The 26,019-nt window shown below is 43.5% G+C and overlaps 1 protein-coding gene across 5 annotated transcripts in view; it reads right to left on the bottom strand.

Annotated features, from left to right (window-relative positions):
- The window catches only part of col16a1 (collagen, type XVI, alpha 1), a 512,937-nt gene that overhangs the window by 248,553 nt on the left and 238,365 nt on the right, over window positions 1-26,019 (bottom strand). For 4 of the 5 annotated variants that reach the window (XM_041212840.1, XM_041212847.1, XM_041212841.1 and 1 more), the window contains 7 exons: window positions 24,005-24,040; window positions 23,367-23,402; window positions 20,323-20,445; window positions 15,729-15,773; window positions 13,325-13,360; window positions 6,802-6,855; window positions 4,771-4,824 (listed from right to left, as the gene is read on the bottom strand). In XM_041212840.1, the coding sequence (XP_041068774.1) occupies window positions 4,771-4,824; window positions 6,802-6,855; window positions 13,325-13,360; window positions 15,729-15,773; window positions 20,323-20,445; window positions 23,367-23,402; window positions 24,005-24,040 (384 nt within the window). The remainder of the gene's footprint in view (window positions 1-4,770; window positions 4,825-6,801; window positions 6,856-13,324; window positions 13,361-15,728; window positions 15,774-20,322; window positions 20,446-23,366; window positions 23,403-24,004; window positions 24,041-26,019) is intronic. The other variant, XM_041212846.1, reaches the window with a different exon arrangement.

Raw genomic sequence — 26,019 nt, 5'->3', positions numbered from 1 at the left:
TCATCCAGGTACTTTCTAAAGGATGTGAGGCAACCCGCCTCCACCACCCTCCCAGGCAGTGCATTCCAGACCGTCATCACCCTCTGGGTAAAAGGTTTTTCCTCACATCCCCCCTAAACCTCCTGCCCTTCACCTTGAACTTATGTCCCTTTGTCACTGACCCTTCAACTAAGGGAAACAGCTGCTCCCTATCTACTGTGTCCATGCCCCTCAATCTTGTACACCTCAATCAGGTTGCCCCTCAGTCTTCTTTGCTCCAACGAAAACAATCCATGTCTATTCAATCTCTCTTCATAACTTAAATGTTTCATCCCAGGCAACATCCTGGTGAATCTCTTCTGCACCCCCTCCAGTGCATTTTCCCCAAGCCCCTCCATGCTTCCGCTGATACTTCATGCTCACTCACCTGGCATGCATTATGTACAGGACAAATGGCCACATAACAACAGTGGCAAGCCTTGATATTTTCATAATTGGGTGTTTTTATTCATGGGAAGTGGCAATGGAGGATTCAGGCAAGACACAGGAGGAGCATAAGGGATGTGATGCCAATCAGAGCCCAGCAGCTCTTCCTCACTCAGCACAGGGAAGGCAGTGGCTGCTGCTGGTACCACACCCATGTGAGACCTTGCATAAAGGAGGGGGCCCAAGCCCAGGTGAGTGATGACAGGAAGTGGGTATCAGGAGAGGGTGGTCGGCAGAAAGGCCAGAGGGATAGATCTTAATGTCCCCCAACCCCTGCTTCCTGATGCCAGTTCTCTAGGTCAGGCACCGAGTGCCTTTGGACAAGGGACTCTCCTGGGCGCCTGCAAGAAAACGCACCAGGGTTTGCTTGTCATGTTCCCCACATGATGACCACCACCACCCCCCACCAGATGCCTGTCACTCGGTTAATACCAGCGGCGATGATTTGAGGCCTCCTGGAGGGGCTTAATTGGCGGCGAGGTGGAAAGGGCATCCATGGGCCCGCCTGCCCCAGAATTATTCGAAGTGGAGGTGAGAAGATGGTGGGGTACCCACCCACCACCCTCTCACTGGAGGGAAGGCCCAAGAATCCGTCCATGATCTGAGGATATAGACCAGGTTCGGCCCCGAAGCCCCTCTGTGTGGCTCGCATAGCCAATATTCAAAAGCCGGTAAGACAGGCCAGTAAGTTAAAAATGCAGGTCAGTAAAATTCAAGATTTTGCAAGGGCTGCTCCTCCATTTAAGGAACAATATATGCACTGCAACAGTTATGCATTCCTTTCTGACGCAAAAACACAACAGGAAAAGCAACCCAACTATGACTAACAAAAGAAATTAGAGATAGTATTAGATCCAAAGAGGAGTCATATAAAGCTGCTAGAAAAAATAGCAAGCATAAGGATTGAAAGCAGTTTAGGATTCAGCAAAGGAAGACGAAGAGATTGATTAAGAGGGAAAAATAGAGTATAAGAGTAAACTTGCAAGGAACATAAAAGTGGACTGTGAAAGCTTCTATAAAATTTAAAAAGAAAAAGATTAGTGAAGACAAATGAAGGCCCCTTACAGTACAAAACAGGAGAATTTAAAATAAAGAAAAAAGAAATGGCAGAGCAATTAAACAACTACTTTAGTTCTGTCTTCATGGAGGAAGACACAATAACTTCCCAGAAATGCTAGGGAACCAAGGATCTAGTGAGGTGGAGGAATTGAAGGAAATGAGTATAATTAAAAACAATAGTGTTGGAGAAATTAATGGGACTGAAAATTGATAAATCCCCAGGGTCCAATAATCTCCATCCCAGGGTATTAAAGGAGGCCATGGAAATAATGGATGTGTAGGTTGTCATCTTCCAAAATTCTGTAGATTTTGGAACAGTCTCAGCAGATTGGAGCGTGGTAAACGTAACCCGACAATTTAAAAAAGGGAGGGAGAAAACAGGGAATTACAGACCGGTTAGGTTATCAGTAGTAGGGAAAATGCTAGAGACTATTATAAAGGATGTGATAACAGGACACTTTGAAAATATCAACATGATTAGACAAAGTCAACATGGATTTATGAAAGGGAAATCATGTTTGACAAACCTACTGGAGTTCTTTGAGGACGTAACTAGCAGAATAGATAAGGGGGAACCAGTGGATGTGGTGTATTTAGATTTTCAGAAAGCTCTTGATAAAGTTCCACATAAGAGGTTAGTGTGTAAAATTAAAGCACATGGGATCCGGGGTAATATTTTGGCATGGATTGAGAATTGGTTAGCAGACAGGAAACAGAGAGTAGGAATAAATGGGCCTCTTTCAGAGTGACAGGCAGTGATTAGTGGGGTGCCGCAGGGATCAGTGCTTGGGCTGCAGCTATTCACAGTATATATCAATGATTTGGATGAGGGGACCAAGTGCAATATTTCCAAGTTTGCTGACAACATAAAACTTGGTGGGAATGTGAGAGGTGAGAAGGATGTTGAGAGGCTTCAAAGCAATTTAAACAAGTTGAGTGAGTGGGCAAATACATGGCAGATGCAGTATAACATCGATAAGTGTGAGGTTATCCACTTTGGTAGGAAAAACAGAATGGCAGAGTATTATTTAAATGGTGATAGATTGGGAACTGTTGATGTACAAAGGGACCTGGGTGTCCTTGTACACCAATCACTAAAAGCAAGCATGCAGGTGCAGCAAGCAGTTAAGAAGGCAAATGGTATGTTGGCCTTCATTGTGAGAGGACTTGAGTACACGAGCAAGGATGTCTTACTGCAACAAAAACAGAAAATGCCAGAAAAACTCAGCAGATCTGACAACACCTGAGAGAGAGAAACACAAAGTTAATGTTGAGTCCTTGAAGAAGCGTCATACGGCCTCAAAATGGCTCTGTATGGCTCTGAAGAAGGGTCATACGGATTCAAAACATTAACTTTGTTTTTCTGTCTCAACAGATGCTGTCATATCTGCTGATTTTTTCCAGCATTTTCTGTTTTTGTTTCAGATTTCCAGCATCCACAGTATTTTGCTTTTGTCTTACTGCAGCTACACAGAGCCTTGGTGAGACCACACCTGGAGTACCGTGTGCAGTTTTGGTCTCCTTACCTAAGAAAGGATATACTTGCCATAGAGGGAGTGCAGGGAAGGCTCAACAGACTGATTCCTGGGATGGCAGGATTGTCGTTTGAGGAGAGATTGGGTTGCATAGGCCTTTATTGACTGGAGTTTAGGAGGAGGGGGGGATCTCATTGAAACATATAAAATTCTGACAGGGATGGACAGACGGGATGCAGGGATCTTATTTCCTCTGAATGGGGTTGGGGGGGAGTTCTAGAACAAGGAGTTATAGTTTCAGGATTTGGGATAAACCATTTGGAATGAGATGTGGAGAAACTTCTTCACTCAGAGGGTTGTCTCCTGCCTTTGATTGGAGGAGCAGCAAACACTGGCAGTGGTGAGTATGCTCAGGGCTGCCGGGTCCAAGGGAGGTAAAGGTGCAGTGGGGTTGGAGCCCAGAGAGGGAGGGAACGGCGGGGCTGGGGCCTGGCAAGAGTGAAGGTTTGGCAGGCCCAGGGAGGGCAAATGTTGCAGCTGGCTCGGGTTGGCGGGGGGGGAAGAGAGAGAGATAGTGGGAGCATGAGAATGTGTGCGCGCGAGAGAGAAATCGTGCGTGTGCGCGAGAGAGAAATCGTGCGTGTGCGCGAGAGAGAAATCGTGCGTGTGCGCGAGAGAGAAATCGTGCGTGTGCGCGAGAGAGAAATCGTGCGTGTGCGCGAGAGAGAAATCGTGCGTGTGCGCGAGAGAGAAATCGTGCGTGTGCGCGAGAGAGAAATCGTGCGTGTGCGCGAGAGAGAAATCGTGCATGTGCGGGAAGGAGAGAGGGCATGTGCGGGAGCGAAAGAGTGAATGTGCGGGTGTGAAAGAGTGCATTTGCGGGAGCGAGAGAGTGCATGTGCGGGAGAGCGGGGGGAGAGAACGACTGTGCGTGCGAGTGACTGTCTGCCTTACTCCCAGTCTTGGATTTCTCACTCACTCTGAGCACCACACACTAACACAGACACACACCCACTCATAGTGGGTGAGGGTGTGAGTGAGTGAGCTGGACACACACAGTCTGACCCCTTCACACACTGCTCATTTTTATTACTTACTATTTTTAACTTAACAATTTATTGTTATGGCATTGTTGTACTTCTCCTGAGGAATCGCTTTTTTTCTTAATACTTCAGCTTTTTTTTTTTTAAATTCAGTTTAACGTTGTCCTTGTCTTTTCAAAATTTGTTCATCAGCCTCTTAAGTGAAAAAAAATGCAAACAATGCCCCCTGAGCAAAAAGGTTGGACAAGCCTGATGGAGACTAACAGCCAATGAAGTACATTTAAGATGTTGTAATGTAGGGAATCGTGACATCCAATTTGCACACAAGATTAACAGTAATGAGTTAAATGACTAGGTAATCAGTTGTATTGATAATAGCTCAGAGATTAATATTGGTCTGGATACCAGGGAGTGCTCCCTTTTTCCTCAAATATCGCAAACAGAACTTGTACGTCCAGCTGAAAGGGCACATTTATTTAATATCTCATTCAAAAGACAGAATGTCTAACAGTGCAATACTCCCTCAGTACTGCACTGGAGCATCAGCCTGAATTAGATGCTCAGGACCCTGAGTGGACTTCAGCCCACAATCTTCTGACTCAGAGTTGAGTGTGCTACCACCTGGACACGTCACCAAAAAATGGCAGTGCAAAAAAGCACAGATAAAGTCACAGGGTTCAGGCAGAAAAGAAATCCGACAATTCTTTGCAACAAAACATAACACAAACCTTTTCTCCTTTGGTTCCTGGAGCTCCTGTGATTCCTCGATCCCCGTGATCACCCTTAAAAAGACAGGAGTGCTGATGAAAAATTCAATCCCAGTGCAACACTGATAGGTTTAAAATAATAGGAAACCAGCTAGCTAAACAAAAACATCGCAATTATCGATTCATTTTGATGGTCCCCCTCAAAGTCCTGACTGTGACTGTGAGACACTGCCACAGGTAACCATTCTGACTGGGGTATAATTCCACAGGAAACCATTCTGACTGGGGTATAATTCCACAGGTAACCATTCTGACTGGGGTATAATTCCACAGGTAACCATTCTGACTGGGGTATAATTCCACAGGAAACCATTCTGACTGGGGTATAATTCCACAGAAAACCATTCTGACTGGGGTATAATTCCACAGAAAACCATTCTGACTGGGGTATAATTCCACAGAAAACCATTCTGACTGGGGTATAATTCCACAGAAAACCATTCTGACTGGGGTATAATTCCACAGAAAACCATTCTGACTGGGGTATAATTCCACAGAAAACCATTCTGACTGGGGTATAATTCCACAGGAAACCATTCTGACTGGGGTATAATTCCACAGGAAACCATTCTGACTGGGGTATAATTCCACAGAAAACCATTCTGACTGGGGTATAATTCCACAGAAAACCATTCTGACTGGGGTATAATTCCACAGAAAACCATTTTGACTGGGGTATAATTCCACAGGAAACCATTCTGACTGGGGTATAATTCCACAGAAAACCATTCTGACTGGGGTGTAATTTCACAGGAAACCATTCTGACTGGGGTATAATTCCACAAGAAACCATTCTGACTGGGGTATAATTCCACAGGAAACCATTCTGACTGGGGTATAATTCCACAGGAAACCAATCTGACTGGGGTATAATTCCACAGAAAACCATTTTGACTGGGGTATAATTCCACAGAAAACCATTCTGACTAGGGTATAATTCCACAGAAAACCATTCTGACTGGGGTATAATTCCACAGGAAACCAATCTGACTGGGGTATAATTTCACAGGAAATCATTCTGACTGGGGTAGAATTCCACAGGAAACCATTCTGACTGGGGTGTAATTTCACAGGAAATCATTCTGACTGGGGTAGAATTCCACAGGAAATCACTCGCCCAGAGACCATTCTTCAGGCCCAGGTTGAGAAGCCATTCATTATGGTGGGTATTTTGATTCCAAAATGCTGCTCCTTGAGGTTCCAGTTGTCAGGGACCAGGGATTAGGTACAGTTTGAGGCTACAGGCTGGACATCCTGCTCTAGATATTTTGTAACAAGAACATTTAATGCCCAACATCTTCTCCTCAAAGCACATGGGATCTTGGGTTTCATAATTAGAGGCATTCAGTATATAAGAAGGGAAGTTATGCTGAATCTTTATACAAGTCTAGTTAGGCCACAAGTAGAGCATTGTGTTGATTTCTGGTCACCACACTTTAGGGAGGATGCGAGGGTCCTTGAGAGGCTGCAGAGGAGATTTCCCAGAATGGTTCCAGGGATGGGGAAATTTAGCTACAAGGTTAGGTCAGAGAAGCTGGGGTTGTCCTCCTTGGAGCAAAAGAGAGTTGGGGGAGATTTGGCAGAGGGGTACAAGATTATAACAGATTTAGATAAGATATATAAGAGAAAATGGATGGTGCATGGACTCAGAGACAGATTTAAGGTTTTGCCTAAGAGATACCCACTGCGGGGTGAGAGGGGTTGAGGAGCTGAGGAACAACTTTTTTGCTGCAGTGAGTAGTAATGACCACAAGGGTGGCGGAAGCAGAGATGGTCAATGATTTCAAAAAGGAATTGGATGAGTGCTCGAGGGAAGTAAACCTGCAGAGCTATGGGGATAGAGTAATGGAATAGGACTCACTGGATTCCTCTATAGAGAGCTGGCATGGACTTGAGGGGCCAAATCTTCTCATGTGCTGTAACGGCTCTATGGCTCTGAGAGCTGAGATGTACAGCAGAGGTAAAGTGAGGGTTAGAGATTCAAGCACTTACCTTGTTACCCTTTTCGCCCTCATGCCCAGGGATCCCCTGATTGCCACGTTTACCCTTCAAAATACAAATGTAAACACAGCTTTGGGAAAGGGTGACAAAAATATATCGATTACAGAAAGTAAGACATTTATTTCTGCAGCACTTTTCACAACCTCAGGACAGTCCAAAGCACTTTACAGCCAATTAGGTACCTTTGGAGTGTAGCCACTACTTTAATGTAGAAAACACAGTGGCCTATTTGTGCACAGCAAGATCCCACAAGCAACAAGGAGATAATGATTAGATCAGATATTTTAGTGATCTTGGTTAAGGGATAAATATTGTCCCAGGACACAGAAGGATTCCCTTACTCAATGACATCTTTTACATCCACCTGAGAGTGCAGGTAGGGCCTCAGTTTAATGACACCTTTGAAAGACTCACCTCCAGCAGTGCAGCTCTCTCTCAGTACTGCATTGGGAGTATCAGTCTAGATTTTGTGTTCAAGTCTCTAGAGTCGGTTAGGGGTGTTACCAACTGATCCATGGCTAACACCAAACCAACACTGGGAACTGTGACTGTATTTTCTGATCACTTGTCTGTTTCAAGAGGGATCAGATGCTGAGGCTGGCGGCAGTTCCAAAGTCTTGCTGCTACCAACTGGGAGGATTCTTCATTGTGAAAGATTCTCTGATCCTCACCTTCTCATCATATTCCAAATTCCTCACAGGATAAACATGGGGGAGATTTCTCTCTATATTGGTCCTGGGGAATTGACTGAGGGCATTGGGGGAAGGTATGGGCCTTGCTGGCCCATACCTGCACCCCCCCCCCACCGATATTATAAGACCTCCCAGCCAGAGTAATTGGGCCTGTCACAGTCCCCAGGCCCAAGGTGTGTATTCCAATGGGCAGTGGGGGGCATCCTGAGCTTCTGCACTCCCACCCAGGCAACACTGCAGCAGAACGCATCTGTGAAAAGCAGGTCCAATGTCCAGCAACAGATTTCCAAGGTCTGAGGGCTCTTGGAGTGCAGTGGGGACGTGGAGGGAGAGGGTTGAGGAGGTGGGGGGTTTGCAAGTAGACTTCCAACTTCAAGATAATTTTTCAAGTTTCATTTCAATCTCATCTTCCCACACAATTTGCTTTCCCTCCTTCAACAGCCAGAAGGCTTAATCCTCAAGGCCATTGAGAGGTCTCCAAAAAAACTTGGATTTTCTTACTGATTTACAGGTAAAGATCGCAGTGCTCTTGGTTATGAGAATGAACTCAGGGCAGGACCAACAGAAACAGCAACCTGCTCACTGGCACTGGGCAGTGTGAGAAAAATAACCCTGATAATAATTGGTCATTAATTGAGAATGTTTGACTTTTTTTTTACCCAGTTATTTATGTAAAATAATTAGTTCAGAAAACTGTCCAAGTCTTGTTAGCCACAGAGAAAATCTCCTTGAACTGTATCCCATCAAACATTCTCAGAGTAGGTACAACACAGGGTTAGATACAGAGTAAAGCTCCCTCCATTTGTCCCATCAAATGCTTCAAGGACAGGCACAGCACGGGGTTAGATACAGAGTAAAGCTCCATCTACATTGCCCCATCAAACAGACTCAGGGCAGGTAGTACGGTGTTAGATACAGAGTAAAGGTCCTTCTCTACTGTCCCATCAAAAAACTCCTAAAGTCGGTATAAGGAACTAAATATACCAGGTTGTAATGTCTACATGAATGTTCAGGAAAATGGTAAAGGAGGAGAGTAGTCTTTGTGATTAAACTGAAATCACTTCAATGATGAGAGGATATAACAAAAGGCAAGTAGACGAAGGAGAAAAGGATTCAATACTGCAGTAGAGTTCTGTCTAGACCCCTTGGTAGCAGCTGTGAAGTGGTAGATTCCATAACTATAGATATTAGACAAGCATGTAGTAAGGGCAGTGGAATTATAGTGGGGGATTTTAACTTTCATGCTGATTGTCACAGCAGACTGGCACATGTCAAAAAGGCAGCAAATTTCTTGAATGTTTCCAGGTTTGTTTCTACAGCAACTGAGGAAAAAAGGGGGCAGGCTATTTTCAATGTAGTAGTGAATAATGAGCTAGATTTAGCTAACAGCCTCACGGAGTATGAACATTTATCTAATAGTGATCATAATCTGATTGATTGGAACATATAGTGTTTGAAATGGAGAAATGTGAAACAGGTGCTAAGATTCTAGATTTAGGTAAAGGCTGAGCTCAATGGAATAAGACAGAGACTGTTCACAGTAAACCAGGCAAATTTGCTAATGGGTAAAATGCCAAAAGATCTGCAGGAGGTGCTCAAAAAAGAATGTAATTTGATATTGAACCAGTTTATACCCCTAAGCAACAAGAGTACTACTTGCCACAAAAAAAAACAACCGTGGATGGCCAATGAGGAGGAGACATCATAAAGCTAAAAGAAAGTGTAGTAGAAGGGCCTGGCACATACAGGGTTAATGCGAGACTCAGCACAGTACCGCTGCCCACAGTGATGTAAGAAGGCACAAGACCTAGGCTTAGGGTCAGTGTGGTATTGGCCAGAGATACGTTAAGACCTAGGATGGAGATAGCGCTTTTCCTGTACCCATTACTGTATATTTGTATATAGTTACAAAGTAGTTCATAAGAACTTGCTGTTCACATGCAGAAGACTATGAAGGCTTCTTCAACAGATGCGTTCTACAACAAACACCATCCCAACATGGTGGCAGCTCCGGGTCTAAAAACCTCACAGGAATGGTGAAAGACTAAGAAAAAAGACACCTTCAACGGATTCTGAGCTGAAAGGAGCTCCCAATCTACAGATGTTGAGAATATTCGCCAGAAAAAGCTCCAGAGAGAAGAGTCTGGAAACCGAGGGCAGAGGTTTTACTGCAGCAGAAGACTCCACAAATTCTCCCTTGGAAGTCCCGCTTCAGCACGCAGAGTCCATAGCCTGCAAGGGCAAGCTAAATCCTTTTCACTTCCAAGCTGCAGCCAGTCCTGAGAAGCCCTTTTACTAATTCAGTGAGACGCGCTGTTTGAACGAAGGCCGTTGCTAATCCCGATTCCGAGCCTCAGCCCATGGCCTCCGAGTTGAACAGGATAAAAAGCAAATTAACAATCAACTTACTCAAATCTCGAGAACCTTGCGGCCATCTGAGCCCATAAACAGCAAGCCTGTCGTTCATTCAAACGTCTCACTACATCTCTGATTAAATCAAGTTGGCAGATCGCCGAGCCACTCAGCCATTGGTGAAAACTCCTCTTCTCGAAGCGGGCTGTCGCCATTTTGTAAAGCCCGCAAAAACTGACAAGCTCGAGAGATCAATTGTTCTGCAGTGAACAGCAATGCCATCTTGGAAGCCTGTGAGCTCTTAAAACTGTAACCACACTTTTAAAATCTTCAACATGGATCAAAAATCCAACTCACTGGATCGCTTTAGATCAATGCCTGGACCAAATCCAACAGGACATTTGGCATTCTTGAGAAGCGACTTTTCATATTACTTGAGTACATTAGGCCTCAGTTAGAAAAAAAACCAGAGAAGACCAGACTAATGCTTTTTTTGAAAAAAGCTAGTTTGGTGATCTTGTGAATCACTTTGTCCTGATGCAAGGCATTGATGAATTCGAAACCAGCCTTGGGGAAATGTTAACAGCCTATGATGAATATTTTAATCTTCAAGCTGAGGAGAGTTCAGAGTTTAACAAGAGGCATTAAAAACCCCCAACAAAATGATAGAAATGTAAAAGACAACACCCAAACAAATTACATGAGGGTGCCAGAGAGACAAAGAGCTCTCTGGAAGCCCCAGTAATATATCTTTATAGAAAGACTGAGCCAGAAGTCCCAAATGATTTCCTTTTTGAAGACATGGACACATTTCCAGAACTGTAACAGCAGCTGGTAGTGAAAAAGCACTTGTCATACGGAGCAAGGGAAAGCGGAAATATAATCAGAAAATGTTTACATCAAAGCTGAGTTTGAAGGACTCAACCTGAAGTGCAGCCCAGCATGACAGCAGCCAAGAGAGGCACTAACTGCCTTGAAAGACTCTTTGATGAACCAAGATGTGGCCTTTGGAAATACATGAGGAGTTGGGAAAGACGATGGATGCTATTTCAGGAAAAGTTGTGTAGAGTTATCAGCAATGACAAAGCAATACACTGACATACAGAGTGAGAAGAAAAGAGCTGTCTGAGAAAATAAACAGTTGACAGAGCAGCTAATTATCCTACAGGTTCAGATTCAAAAACAATCCATTACCCTTCAGCAGCAAGATAAAATAAAGAATACCTTGAGCAGCAGAATGGCACAACAGCAGAAAAAAAAACTCACTGAGACTTTTAAATTTCAAGAAAACTTGAACTTTGCAACAAACAGGAAGTCTGTTGCTACAAGGATCCCTCAGGTCTAGGTTTGTTCCTCAGGGATATTATGAAGCGAGATAATAAAATGAATTTAATGCCACTCTGAAAGAACCGATGACTCATTTTGCAGAGAAGACTCAGGAACATGCACTATTCCGAGAGGAAGCCGAGAGGTACAAGGATGAGACGGCAGCGCTGAAGGAAACAGTTGTACATTTGGAAGGAACCTTGGAAAAACATGGCATTCCCAAAGAGGTATACGAAGAGATGAAAATCCAGGACATGGAATGGCAAGCAAAGGTAGAAGTTCTCACTAAAGAGTGTAAGGTCTTTTAAAAACAATTGGCAGAAGCACAATTACAAAATGGGAACTTGAAAGATGGCAGAGAGGAACTATACTCTGCCAAGGAAAAAACGGAAAAAAAGGAGAGAATACACCATGGAGCAGCAGAGATCCTTGAGCTGATGTATGTTATCCATAATCAGCCTTTTTCTCATCTGAGCAGGGATGCATGATTAACCCTGGATCTGCTCCAGCCAGCCAGGGGATAGAAAGACCACCACTGCCATTAGCCAGCCAGAACAGCACGGCCCTGAGTACTCAAACACAAAGACTCATATTTCACCTTCGATCACTATTCTCTTCTTGTGGAGCATGTTTGTCCCATTATCATTCCAGGTCCTGGAAAATCCACAGTGGTCAGACCAACCTACCGTCCATGAGATTACCATGGCATCTCCGGTGGAAGCAGCACCAGAGAAAGAACAGCAGTCCGAGAAGCCTCTATCTCCATCTATCTGATGATAGTACAGCTGATTGGCACATCAACCACAGTGTTCACACTGCAACTTCCAGCCAGCACACCACATGGGATGCTGCAACTGGGTAGCAGCCTACCACCATCAACAACAAAAAACAAAGGCGAGCATACCACTTAACCTTCTTCTCACCACAGGAATGCTCTTCCTCAGTCTCAGAGGACTTCCAGACAGCCCACATGGAGAGAGAGGAAAAAGCAGCACCAAGGAGACGAATACCATCTTCCTCTGCCCCACAAGAAACAATCAAGAGTAACAAAAATTATTGCTCGATACAAGAGCCGACCTGACTCGGCAGGGGTTCAACATAAAGCAATGGAAGAAAAGAATGAAAGAAAACCAAATGTCAGTCTAACCTCCAAGCCAACAACAAGAAGCAGAACCAACAGAGCCTATCAGTTTCCTGACAGAACAGCGAACAAGATGTGGAAGGGGTACAAGGCCTCGAGGTCAACTGAACCTCTAACTTCAAGGACTTGAAGGGGGGAGATGGTGTACTGAGAATGTCATTAATGTTCGTACTGTTATAGCAATAATATTGGAATAGCATTGAGCTTGTAACAGTAAGGTAAATGCATAAGATGTTTAACAACGTAAGACTTGAAGCAAACTAATGTAACTCTATATCCATGGGATAAAGTCTTGGGGGAGGTATAGTAGAAAGGTCTGGCAAGTACAGGGTTAATGTGAGTACTGAGTACAGTACTGCCCATACAGTGATGTAAGAAGGCACATGACCTAGCCCTACAGTCAGTGTGGTGTCAGCTAGAGATGTATTAAGGCCTAGGATGGTGATAGCTCCTTGCCTTACCCTTTACTGTATATTTGTATATAGTTACAAGTAGTTAATAAAGACTTGCTGTTAACATATAGAAGACTACAAAGACTTCTATAACAGACACGTTCTGACACCAACATCATTACAACATAAAACATAGAAAAACTGCAACAAAAAAAATCACACTGATTCAGGCAAATGGATAAGATACGGGGCAAAGGTGGGTATATAGAGTTAGGTCAAAGATAAGCTATAACCTGATTGAATGGTGGAACAGGTTTGAGGAGCTAAAATGCCCCATTCCTGTTTCTATGTTATCAGGGCATAGGTTATTGCAAAATAAATGTTTTTATGTTAAGGATTCACCCTCATTCCGTTTAAGATCCTTACAACTAGTAGAGAAACATCATAGTGTACAGCTCTGTCCACTGGGATGCTAGGTTCACTTTGTCTCTGGTACTAGCCCTTCATTCCCCTCTGTATGAAGGCTGGGTTTTGTATTCTGTGTTTGTCCTACTGTAACTGAAGTAAGGCAGGAGAGAGTAAAGTAAGTGAGAAATGATCACTGTACTCACGGTTTTCCCCGTGGCTCCTGATTTGCCGATGTTACCCTGTGAAATGGAGACTTGTCATTTGAACAGTGTACAACAGCCAATGATTCCAGCTTGATTAAAGGCCCTCATTTTCCCACACTGAATTATCCACACTGTAGCTCAACCTGGTGAGTCACAGGATTCACATTTACACGTTTATACTAATGCAATGTTTTTCACCAACTTTTCACTAACTAAGCTGCAGAAAGGAATATGTTAAAAAGCTTGTGAGGGACATCTAGGGCAACACTGAAGATTTTTGCAATTATGTTAAGAGAAGGTGAGTGGTTCAGAGTAATGTGTTGTCAGGAAGATAAAATAATGCTCATAATGTTATTGGAATTTATTGTAAAACAGAGTAATAATGGGATGTGTATGTGTGTGAGAGACTTAATTGGATTAAAGGCAGCTGGTCTGAAGGCTTTGATGTCAACATGAGGGAAGTTTAGAATATAAGGTGTAAAAGGACATTTGCATTTCTAAATAAACCAGACTAGATTGTTTTCAAAAGAGGGGTGAAATGTGTCTCCTAGCCAGGTGAAGTTTAGGAACAGTGTTTATTTTTCCCAAAGGTTACTGGTAAAATTTAATGCTATGAGAGATTTTTTATTATGAGAAAGGTAAAGTCCAAAAACACAGTGAAACAATGGGAATTTGCATTCAAAGGGAAAAACATGTATAACCGATCAAAGGCTATGTGTGTAAGGGTAGGCATTTTAAGATCTTACAAGAGTGAAAAACCTTCAGTATCTATGCCTCAAGCTGCAGTTTTCAAAGAACTGAAGTTAAGAAAACTTACTTTGAATTTGACATGTTCAGAGTATCATGTTTCTTTGCCTGGATCTTTTAAAATCTATATATTTTACTGTTGCCTTAATGAAAGTGTTACTGGGAGTTAGATTGAGTAGGGGATTTAGAAGTTATCATTGTAGTACTTTGTAGATCCAAATATGTATTTTAAAATAATTTCTCTTACTAATAAATGTTTAATCTAGTTTTGTAAGAGCCATAAGACTTGGTGGTCTTCTTACTACTGAATTCAAGGCATGCAATTCAAAATTTATACAAACTACAAAACAAATTGTAGCAGTTGTTTCACCTTTCCCTTTGGGATTTGAACAACTCAGCATTTACCATCAGCTGTGCCATAACATGTGTGCATCTTCATGACAGACACAGGTAAAATTGTAATTGGAAATCAGGAAATAGCACTTACTGAAGAGCTACCTTGTTTTGGTCTTCACAAAAGAGATGAGGATAAAATACCAGAGATATGAAGAAAATAATATATCAAGGGGAGGAACTATAGATACAATGTAAGTAAAAATAATGGTGATAGGGAAACTCAAGATGAAAGTAGACAAACCTCCAGGACCAGATGGTTTTCACCCCAGAGTATTAACTTAGAAGAAGAAATTGTTGATGCGCTCGTTATGAACTTCCAAAACTTTCTTGATTCAGGAATTGTTCCCTTGCTTTAGAAATTTCTCAATGTTAATCAATTTTTTAAGAGTGATAAGCGAAATAAACCAGGAGTTATAGGCCAGTTAGTCTAACATCAGTTATGGGAGTGGAACTGGAGTGTATTATTAATGGTTCAGTGGCTGAGCACTTGGATGAATATGACCTTATTAGAGTCAGCCAGCATGGGTTTGTAAAGGATAAGTCATGTCTAACTAACCTCACTGCTTTTTTTTTTGAGGAGGTATCTAACATGGTGGATAATGAAGTGTATCTATGGATGTTATTTATAGACGACATTCAACAAGGTTCCAGATAAGAAAAGGCTCCACTTAACAAAAATGATAGCTCATGGAATTGGATGATTGAGATAGGTGATGAATTAGTTCAAAGGAGACAGAGAACAGGCATAATAGGCATGTATTCAAATAGGCAGAATGCAACTAATGGTCACCTGGCTCTGGCTGTGTGTCGTAGAGAGATTTGTAGGAAAATGCTGACCTACAGAGATCCACAGGTGAAGAAGAGTCTGCATACAATCCTTGGCCCCATTCTAAATGTCACAAAACGCAACCAAGAATCAGCACCATGTTTCATTATTTTCGATTCAGGGACTAGGGAAGAGATGGGAGGGTTTCGTATCCTGATTCTGAGCATAAGCAGACCATGAGATAGGCTAAGTGAGGAACCCCTGCCAATATTACATAGACAGGGCACTTTCACTGAGGCATCTATCTGTCTGAAGTATCTCAAATGGCTGTGGTGAGATTTGAAATCAAGCACTCTGGATTATGAGTTTGGATCTGAATTACAAGTCAATCACTATAACCACTACATTACTATACTGCTTAATATTGTTTGAATTAAACAGTTTGTTTGCTGAAGTGCAGTTTTTAAGATAGATATTGTCAACTCAGTGACTAACCTTTTCTCCCTTTAAGCCATGCAGACCTGGTGCTCCGGGTTGGCCCTATAAAGAGACAATTAATATTGATATGGCAATTTATCACATTCTCAGAACACCCCAAAAAGTGTCATGGCCTATGAATGACTGCTTGAAAAGCAGTCACGGTCCTTATTTAGATAAAGGTAGCAACTAATTTGTGCAAAGCAAGATCCCACAAAACAATGAATGAACTATTAACAACACAAAAACAGAATTACCTGGAAAAACTCAGCAGGTCTGGCAGCATCGGCGGAGAAGAAAAGAGTTGACGTTTCGAGTCCTCATGACCCTTCGACAGAACTGGAAAAACAGTTCTGTCGAAGGGTCATGAGGACTCGAAACGTCAACTCTTTTCTTCTCCGCCGATGCTGCCAGACCTGCTGAGTTTTTCCAGGTAATTCTGTTTTTGTTTTGGATTTCCAGCATCCGCAGTTTTTTTGTTTTTATCAATGAACTATTAATCTGTTTTTATTTGGTGATGTGAGCCATGGGAGGAATGCTGGCCAGGTCTCTGACAGAACTCCCTACTCCTCTTCAAATATAGGCATTGGACTGGATTTATAGAGGCAGAGGGAGTTGCGGGGGTTGTGGGGGGACACCACTTTCGCCTGTCACACAGACTCCATGATATATTTATGGTGGGCACCCACCAGGAGCACCAATGGGAAGCAGAAGCCTGCAACGTTGAAGTGATTTGTAAGATATAGCCGAGGACGGCTAAGCGTCTCAGTGTGCCTTTCAAACAGGCCAGGGAATCCTATGGACAAAGTCACTCTCGATCTCCCACAACAGTATGACTGAGCAGCTGCAATTAGATATAGCAATGTCTGAACAGTACAAGGTGCTCCACATGTGGGGGCTGGTGGGAAGGGGGTCCCGAGGCCCATAGTCCTCCTGATAAGACTGGATAGTATTGCAACTGCATTACCTGCTGTGACTTGTTGAACTACTGGGCTGTTCGTGAATGTAAGGATTATTTTTTTCTGGTGAGTCAGCTCGTTAACTCTGATTAGTGTTCTTTTAAATTGACCAGTAAAGTAAACTCACTACATAGCATCATGCTTGGCCTAAATAGCCAAGTGGTTATGGGTACTGGGTTTGTAACCCCAAGATCAAGAGTTCAAATCTCACAATGGCAAACAATGAAACAATGTAACTTCATCTGAAACAGATGGAAACGGGTTTGTACTCGAAAGAGTTACATAGCATCATGCCTCCTCCTAAACCTGTTTCAGCTGCTGTCCTGCGGACACCTCTAGAGCACCCAGTGAGTGAGGGAATTGATAGGACCCCCAGCAGAAACAAACAGTCAGCTCAAAGCCTCACCCCAAACCAAGGACGACATAGGTCAGTGTTTGAAGGCCAATCAGAAGGGAGAGGAGGCTCCTCACCCTCCATTACCACATTTTGGGGCCTTTCACCTGGCAGTGCCAGGCAGCAGCGCGACAAGTAGCATATGTGCAAGGAGGGAAATCAGGTCACCTCCCCAGTCAGCATTTGCATTGGATGAACATAAGAAATAGGAACAGGAGTAGATCATTTGGCCCCTCCAGCCCACTTTGCCATTCAATAAGATCATGGCTGATCTTGTGTTTCGATTTCCACCTTCCCATCTAACCTTGGAAATCTTTGATTCCGTTGCCTAACAAGCATCTGTTTACCTCAGCCTTAAAAATATTCAATGACGCCACCTCCACCACCTTCTGAGGCAGAGAATTCCAAAGTTGCACAATCCTCTGAGAGAAAACATTTCTGTTCAAAAAGGGTAACCCCTAATTTTAAAACAGTACCCCCTAGTGGGATAGGGGTTGGCCTGGAGACAGAGATGGTTCTCACTTGGGAAAAGAAAACCAAAGGCAGGGCTGAGGGCCCTCAGCACTTGCTCTTCCCAGTCACTGTCCCTCTGACCTGAGCCAGAATTGCAAGTGAAGGAAAATTCAGGCCATGGGAACCTAATATCCACATCAACAGGCACATGGGAAATTGGTTTAGCATCTCCTCTGACAGATATCACCTAAAAAGGGAAAAAAACAGAGTTAGGCAGTCCCTCAAGGATGACTTGCTTCCACTCCAGCTCGATGGGTTCTGAGATGGCTGATTAGCCATTGTGTGATCTGCAGACTCTGCCACATGCAGGACAGGCAATGCTTCAAAGGTCGGTTGTTGAAGCTGTTTGGAGGTTTGTGCACTTCCTCTGATGTTCCAACTTCATCACCGCATGTTTCCAACGAAATCTCTTGCCTCCCTGAATAAGCCTTCTCCATTTTTACTGGTCCCAATCCAGGGTCTCCCATAAGTTGACGGGGATATTTGACCTCTTCAGGGGTGTTATGGGGACATCCCTAAAATGTTTCCGCTGTCCCCCTGGCAGTCTCCTGCCATGACCAAGTTCTGAGTAAAGTGGCTTCCAATATTTTGGGTGCCTTCTCTTGACGAGAGCTGCATTTATATAGCACCTACACAATCTCAGGACATCCCAAAGCACTTTACAGCCAACAGGAGACTTTTGAATGGCAGTCACAGTTATAATGTAGGAAACATGGCAGCCAAACTTCACACAGCAAGCTCCCACAAACAGCAAATATGATAATGGGCAGATTATCTGTTTTTGTGATGTTGATTGAGGGATAAATATTGTTCCTAACTCTCCTGCTCTTCTTCAAAATTGTGGAACGGGATCTGTGAGGGAAGATGAGACCTCTGTCTCGTCTGAAAAACAACACCCCTGACAGTACAACCCTCACTCAGCGTTACACTGGAGCATCCGACTAGATTGTGTGCTCATGTCCGAGTGAACTCAACCTCTAATGCAGTTCTCCCTCATTCTGAAGGTGACAGCTTAGATAATGTGAGCCCACAATGAGATTGGAACCTTTGACCTTCTGACTTAGAGCTCTGAGAAAATTCACAGTCAATGACTGCTCTGCTTGTGAATTAAAGCAATAGCAAGCTGATCCCTACCGGGGGCCATGAAGAATCATGGGTCAGAAACAATAAACTCAAATTCACAAACACCACTCTTCATTTTAAAACGTCATATAACTTGCTCTTCAAAATAGCGGATTCTGATTCTCTGACATGTGATAAGCTTTGAGGCCCTGCCCCTTAAAAAGTGAGCATTAACAGGGTTTTGAACCAAACAGAGGCTAGACCTAATCCCTGCAATCATCCGATGTGCAATCACATGGGCATTCCAGCAGGATCGGGAACCTTGACTGATTTTGGCTGTGGAGCTGGCTTGATCATTGCCGATTGGTTCTGATTCTTCAACCATCCCAAAAATCCACTGGCACTGAGGCCAATTCTGGAGTCCCACCACAATGCCAGCTGTGATTAATAAACCCAGAACAGACTAAGAATTGACTCAGGTACTTTCCTTCCTGTACGGTTCAGTCCTACACTGGCCAGAGTATTTAGTTACTGAGCCATTAGGAGGAGCTATGGCTTGCTTCTGAAAACACCGTACCAGTGTAGATGTACCTCTGATCTGGAACCTGAAGTGTAACAGGGGTCACTGACCTAACCAGGAGGTGTCAGCCTGTGGTACTTTGTGCTGGATTTATTTCCACGCTCACCAATCAAATGCAAACGATTCATAATTTCTGCATTTGGCAGATATGACCTTTCTCATGTTTGTCCTAGAGCCGTCAAGAATTGAGGAGTCATCCCCAGGACCACTGTTCTGAGCAGCCTGATAGAAAAATCAAATGACAATTAAATAAAATTGTCAGGTTTTTTTTCCATTTTCTTTGAACACTTATTTATTCATTCTAGAGATATTGGAGATGGGAAAACGCTGCTTGATTGGTAGTCAATAATCACCCAATTGTTGTGAGAAGGTGGGATGCCACAAGAACGGACACTTTAAGTGGAAGTATGAGGGGACAAATGGTCAGGTGATGATGAAATCTCTAGGAATTAGCCCAAGCACAGTTGGCAACTTAAATGTCCCAAATGACTACTCCATGTTCTAAACTAAATGTGCTAATCTGTACCACTATTGGTTCACACTTGAGCAACTACTTACCATGATTCAGTGTGTGTGCAAACACACGTGGCCATCTTGTTTTTGGTTGACAGTTTTGAACGATTGTGTTATCCTGACTGTTGAAGATTACAAAACTACCGTGGACTGTGTTGATAGAAAATGACATCATAGAGCAGGCCCAAGTGTCAGTCAAGCACAGTTCCAGTACACAGAGAAGGTGAGATTGATCTGGACTAATCAATAAATAGGTAACATGCTCAAGAGGGAATTCAGTGGGAATATCTGTACCTGGAACTAGTTTAACTCCAGACAAAGGGAATTTTGAACTCAACTTTCCCAAGGCTTCAACTGGCTTTCAAAACAGACTGGCTTATTTTGAGAGTTTGGCAGGGTAATTCAAGTGACATATCGGTGAATCCATGAGGTTTGCTTTAATGTGAGGCAGTGATATGCATCAAACTGTCACTATCTCCCCAAACCTTCCCACAACCAATGAGCAAAATCAATTCAAGGATATAAAGTGATTTCTATGCAGCAACATCTATTTCCACTCTGACTTAAAGCCGCTATAGTTCGGATACTCACAGGTGGTCCAGGTTCTTGAACTCCTGGGGGTCCTGGGTCACCTTTAGCTCCTGGTGGTCCTGGAAGTCCCACAATGTTTCCGAGCTTGTCAGGGAGTTGTGGACAGGCTTTGCAGGATTCACCCTATGTCACAGAGCAGAGGTAAAATATTTCATATTGTTGAGTAACCCAGCTTCTCCCCTCCCCCGTCTCTCCAATAAAATAACAAGAAAATAATTCAACAATAGCTCCACAAGCCTGTGTACAGGTTTTGTTGAATGTGTGGTATTATTATTAGCAGCCATGAGTATCTGTAGGTGGAACTTAATGGAGGAAATGGGTGTCTCACCTCCTAACTGGAGAGACCACATCACCTCTTTTTAAGAAGGCCTGCTGAATTAAGCACCAGTCAGGCACTTAACTGGGCAGCGGTGGGTTTTTCCTGGGATCAAGGACCCCAGGATGAAGTCCCGCCCACTGAGAACTACCAACCAATCAGCAGCTAACGGCTCTTTATTGCTCAGCAGCACCACCAGGGAGGCTGTGGCTGCTGTCAGTAATGCACCAACCCAGGGCCTAGGATTGTAGAGGGACCCAGGCATAGATGAGTGAGCAGGAGGGGGTTGTGAAATGAGGGTTGTGGGGAAGGCCCAGTGGATTTGGCAGCATGGGCAGGGGGTTGGCTCTCAGTGGATCCCCCTTCTCTTGATGTCGGGTCCCTTGATCAAGCATTCACTGCCTTTGAACAAGGGATGCCCCTGGGAGCCCACAAGCAACCCTGACAGAGTTTGCTTTTCGGACTGCCCGCATGCTGAGCCACTGCCTGTTGCAGTGAACTTAGATACGTTACTCTCTGTCTCTTTGTCTAAGTCACTGATATAGATTTAAATTGCTGAGGCCCCAGCCATGATCCTTGCAGTACTCCACTAGTCACAGCCTACCAAATGCCACATTTCTGTCTGCTTCCTGTCCATTAACCAATCCTCTATCCAGTCTAACATATCACCCCCAACACCATGAGCCCTTATCTTGTGTATTCACCTTTTGTATACTTAGCACCCTATCGAATGCTTTTTAGGAATCCAAGTGTACCACATCTACAGATTCCCCTTTATCTATCCTACTTGTGATATCCTCAAAAAACACTAATAAATTTGTCAAACAGCATTTCCCTTTTGTAAAACCACGATGACTTGTTCTAATCCGAATATGATTTTCTAAGTGCATTGTTCAGATCTCCTTAATAATAGATTCCACCACGTTCCCGGTGACTGTTTTCTCTCTCCCTCCTTTCTTGAATAGTGGTGTAATATTTTCTAACTTCCAATCTGTTGGGACTGTTGCAGAATTGAGGAAATTTTGGAAAATCATAACTGACACATACACCATCTCTGCAGCTCTCTCTCTGAGAACCCTAGGATGTGTAGGCCCTTAGGTCCTGGGGATTTGTCAGGTTTTAGTCCCTTGAGGTTCTCCAATACTTTTTCTCTGATCTAAATTACTTTAATTCTCTCACTCTTATTATCCCCCAGGTTACTCTTTATTTTTGCTATGTAACTCATGTCTTCTACTATGAAGACAAATGCACAATACTTCTCTGCACTGGGCCCATTTCTGCTTCTCTGCAGTGATGAGTTCCCTTTTAATGGCTGGAATCTGACCAGAACCCCGGCCCCATCTAGGCAAGTAGCTGAGGACCACGGAGTGACTGGAATCTTGGCCTTCCCGCTCTCCCATCAGCAATGATAATGACCCCTGACCCCAGGAAAGTGTGAGTTTGCCATATTCTCGCATGATAAAGTTGGTATCTACGGTAATGACAACTCTGCCCTTAAAAGGATTTTCTAACATGGATTCTTCTCTGGTTTTTGAAACCTGTTTCATGTTCCAAACCGGCTGAGCAGCTGCTTTATGGATCAACTGCCAATTTCCTCCCAGAATCATGTGGTAATACACCGTGTCGATGGCAAGAAAAACTGCCAGAGCAACTAATTCTTTAAGGAAAACAAAAACAGAATTACCTGGAAAAACTCAGCAGGTCTGGCAGCATCGGCAGAGAAGAAAAGAGTTGACGTTTCGAGTCCTCATGACCCTTCGACAGAAGGGTTCTGTCGAAGGTTCATGAGGACTCGAAACGTCAACTCTTTTCTTCTCCGCCGATGCTGCCAGACCTGCTGAGTTTTTCCAGGTAATTCTGTTTTTGTTTTGGATTTCCAGCATCCGCAGTTTTTTTGTTTTTAATTCTTTAAGGACATAATCTTGAAGTGAGTATTGCTTATTACTACTTGTACGATACGGTGTTCTCCGATATTCTTGCTACTGTCAATTATTCGAAATAATAAATAAGGTTAGCTGCTTAACCTGCATAGAACTAGTTTAACAGGCCAACTGAGATCAGTTATCTGATCAACTCAAGCCACAGGTTCAAACCTTACAAAACTTCCAATACACAATTTGTCAAACCCAGGGTTTTTGGACAGATTGGGCTTACCTTAGCTCCATAAGAGCTGATTTCAGACTTCAAGGTATGCAGTTCACCCACTGAATCTGTATTCAGGCTGTTTGAATGAGTAATTGCTACTTAAAAAAGCTAGAACTGTGGAAGTGTCTATTATGCAATACTGAATGGTTCCGCAGAATTTACCTGAAGTCTAGATCTTGAGCTTAGAATCATTGAATGATACATCACAGGAGGCCATTTGGCCCATTGTGCTTGTGCCAGCTCCATGAATTAATCTAATTAAGCTTACTTCCCTACTCTATCCACATAGCCCTGCAATTTTTTCCTATTTATCCACATTTAGTCAATTCCCTTTGGAAAGTTACTATTGAAACTGCTTCCACTGCCCTTTCAGGCAGTGCATTCCAGATCAGAACAACTTGTGGCATCAAAATAATTCTCATCACCCCCAAGGTACTTTTGCCAATACCTTGGTCTATCATTTGTGGCCCTAAGATTGAGGTGTAGGACAGAGGAATGTTTCTGTTCATGTAAAGGGAATTAGCTTTTATTACGATAGACTTATGGACAGGAATTCTCGGATTTCAACAGTTAATGAGCTCACCTTCTCTCCTTTCAGACCAGGATCTCCTGTATCTCCCTGCATGGAATTTAAACAAAGATTCATCAGATAAAGGAACATATATTCTTTTATAAGATTATATTGTCTGGGATGGAGTCCAAATCAGTAACAACCAACCATCCAAGCATTCACCACATTTTTTTTAAACTGGGAAATCTCCAAGTCAACAGCTAGTTATCCTCCCAAAACTCAGAGAGCTGATGCCATGTCCTGCCCATATTGTGGGAAACATGTCACGAAAAGGACTAGACAAAGTAGGTCATAAAGATATACAGGCAATTTGGAGCGCTGAATGACCAATGCCTCTGACCCCAATAAATACTCCACCCATCCTCAGTAAATGCCCAACACCACCTGACCCCAATACTCACACCACCTGACATCTGACCCTAATATCCCACCACACCCAATAAATTCCACACCACCCGAACCCTGACCCTTATAATTACCCCACCCGGCTCCTGACCCCAATACTCTCACCATCTGACCTCTGACCCTAATAAATACACCACCCCACCCCAATAAATTACCCACATCAGCTGATCTCTGACCCCAATAAATACCCCACAATCCTACTAATGCAGGGATACAGATGTCGCTAGGATGTTCTTGTATCTTACCTTCTCACCCTGTGTTCCTGGAGGCCCAGACACACCCTAGGTTTGCATTCAAAGAGATAATTAGATACTATGCAATATTTGTTAGTACAGATGACTCACAGACAAGACAACTGATCCATCAGAATCCTCTGACAGCTCAGCACCTTTGTATACATTCCTGAGACAGCTGGAATCCAGACAGAAACGTGTGGCAACAATTACCACCACTTGTCTCTTTAACAATATAGCTTGTGCAATGTCAAGCTGTGGTAACCTCAGATGAAAGCTGTGACAGATTAATGAAGACATTTCATAAATGTTAGCAAAAAAAGCCTTGCTGAGATTTCATAAGGGAGAAGAAAAGACGAGAGCAGAATGTCCTAATGCGATAATACCTACAAACATTGCACAGCGAGCACCAGAACAGCGTGCTTTCCCAGGTTAGGTCACAGAATCATGGAAACTTTAGAGTGCAAAAGGAGGCCATTCAGCCCATAGAGTCTGCACCGGCTCACTGAAGGTGCATTCCATCGAGTCCCACTTCCCTGTCTTATCCCCGCAACTTTGCTCATTCTTTTCTTTCAGATAGCATTCTAATTCCCTTTTTAATACCTCGATCGAACCTGCCTCCACCACCCTTTCAGGAAGTTCGCTCCAGACTCCAATTGCCCTCTGGATGAAACATTTTTCCTCACATCACATTTACTCCTTTTGCCAATTATTTTGTATCTGTGCCCTATAGTTCTTGACGCTCTCCTGAGTGGGAACAGTTTCTCATTATTTACCCTGCCCATACCCCTCAGGATCTACAATACATCTATCAAGTCTCCTCTCAACCTCCTTTTCTCCAAGGAAAACAGTCCCAACCTCTCCCATCTATCCTCATAGCTACAGTTCTTCACCCCGAGAATCATTCTTCCGAATCTCCTCTGTACTCTCTCCAATGCCTTCACATTCTTCCTCAAGTATGGCACCCAGAATTGGACACAATACTCCAGATGAGGCCTAATGAGTGTCTTATACAAGTTCAACATGGCCTCCTTACTCTTGTACTCAATGCCCCTATTAATAAAGCCTAAGATACTATGGGCTGAATTTTAAGCTCGGCATGCAGGCGCGCGCCTGACACACACGAGCATTAAAAAGTGCACGATGACGTCGTCGAGCCTCCTGACATCAAAATGCACGTGCGTGATATTTTGGTCAGCGGGTGCGCGTGGGAGCTAGCAGTGCACCTGCTGGCAAGTAAGAGGGCTGTTAAGCCCATTAACCGATTAATTAAATGTTTCCCTGCCCGTCCAACTTTACAGTTGGTGGGCGGGTGAATAGGCCAAGCAGCCTTTCAATTTTTGAAGAAACCTCATCCACAGGCGGGATGAAGTTTCCGATGTTAATTAAAAATAAAATACAAGTTTTCAGAACTCATTTGCAACATGTCCCTGCTCACGTGACAGAGTCACATGAGGGGACATGTTTTCCTTATCTTTTAAAACTTTAGTTTTAATGTGAAAAATCTTCAGCTTCGAGGCAGCTCTGTGCCTTCAGAGAGCGTTCTGTGAGTGCACTCACACGCATGTGCTGTCCCCCGCGCTCGCCCTCCTTCCCTCCCACCCCCCCACACAGGCAGTGCTGAGCGATTCAGTGTGCAATTCACGCTGGCTGCCTGTTAATTGGCTAGCCTGCGTGAAATCACGGTCTAGGCCCGATTGCAGGTGGTGAACCATTACACGCCCACTCTTGGGCATGCCCGGCGCACCTACCTGATGAGGGGAAAATCCTCCCCTATATGCTTTATTAATTGCTTTCTCAACATGCCATGCCACTTTCAATGAATTATGTGCATATACACCAAGGTCCCTCTGTTCCTGCACCTCCTTTAGAGTTTCTCCCTTTATTTTATACTGTCTCTCCATATTCTTCCTACCAAAATGAATCACTTCACACTTTTCTGCATTGAACTTCATCTGCCTCTTGTCTGCCCAATCCACCAACATGTCTATGTCCTTTGAAGTTCCAGACTATTCCCATCACAATTG

This window comes from Carcharodon carcharias, chromosome 19 (genome assembly GCF_017639515.1).
Source record: "Carcharodon carcharias isolate sCarCar2 chromosome 19, sCarCar2.pri, whole genome shotgun sequence".
In the NCBI taxonomy this organism is placed as follows: Eukaryota; Metazoa; Chordata; class Chondrichthyes; order Lamniformes; family Lamnidae; genus Carcharodon; species Carcharodon carcharias.
The sequence above is the reverse complement of the archived record's forward strand: the minus strand, read 5'-3'. Positions and strand labels throughout refer to the sequence as shown.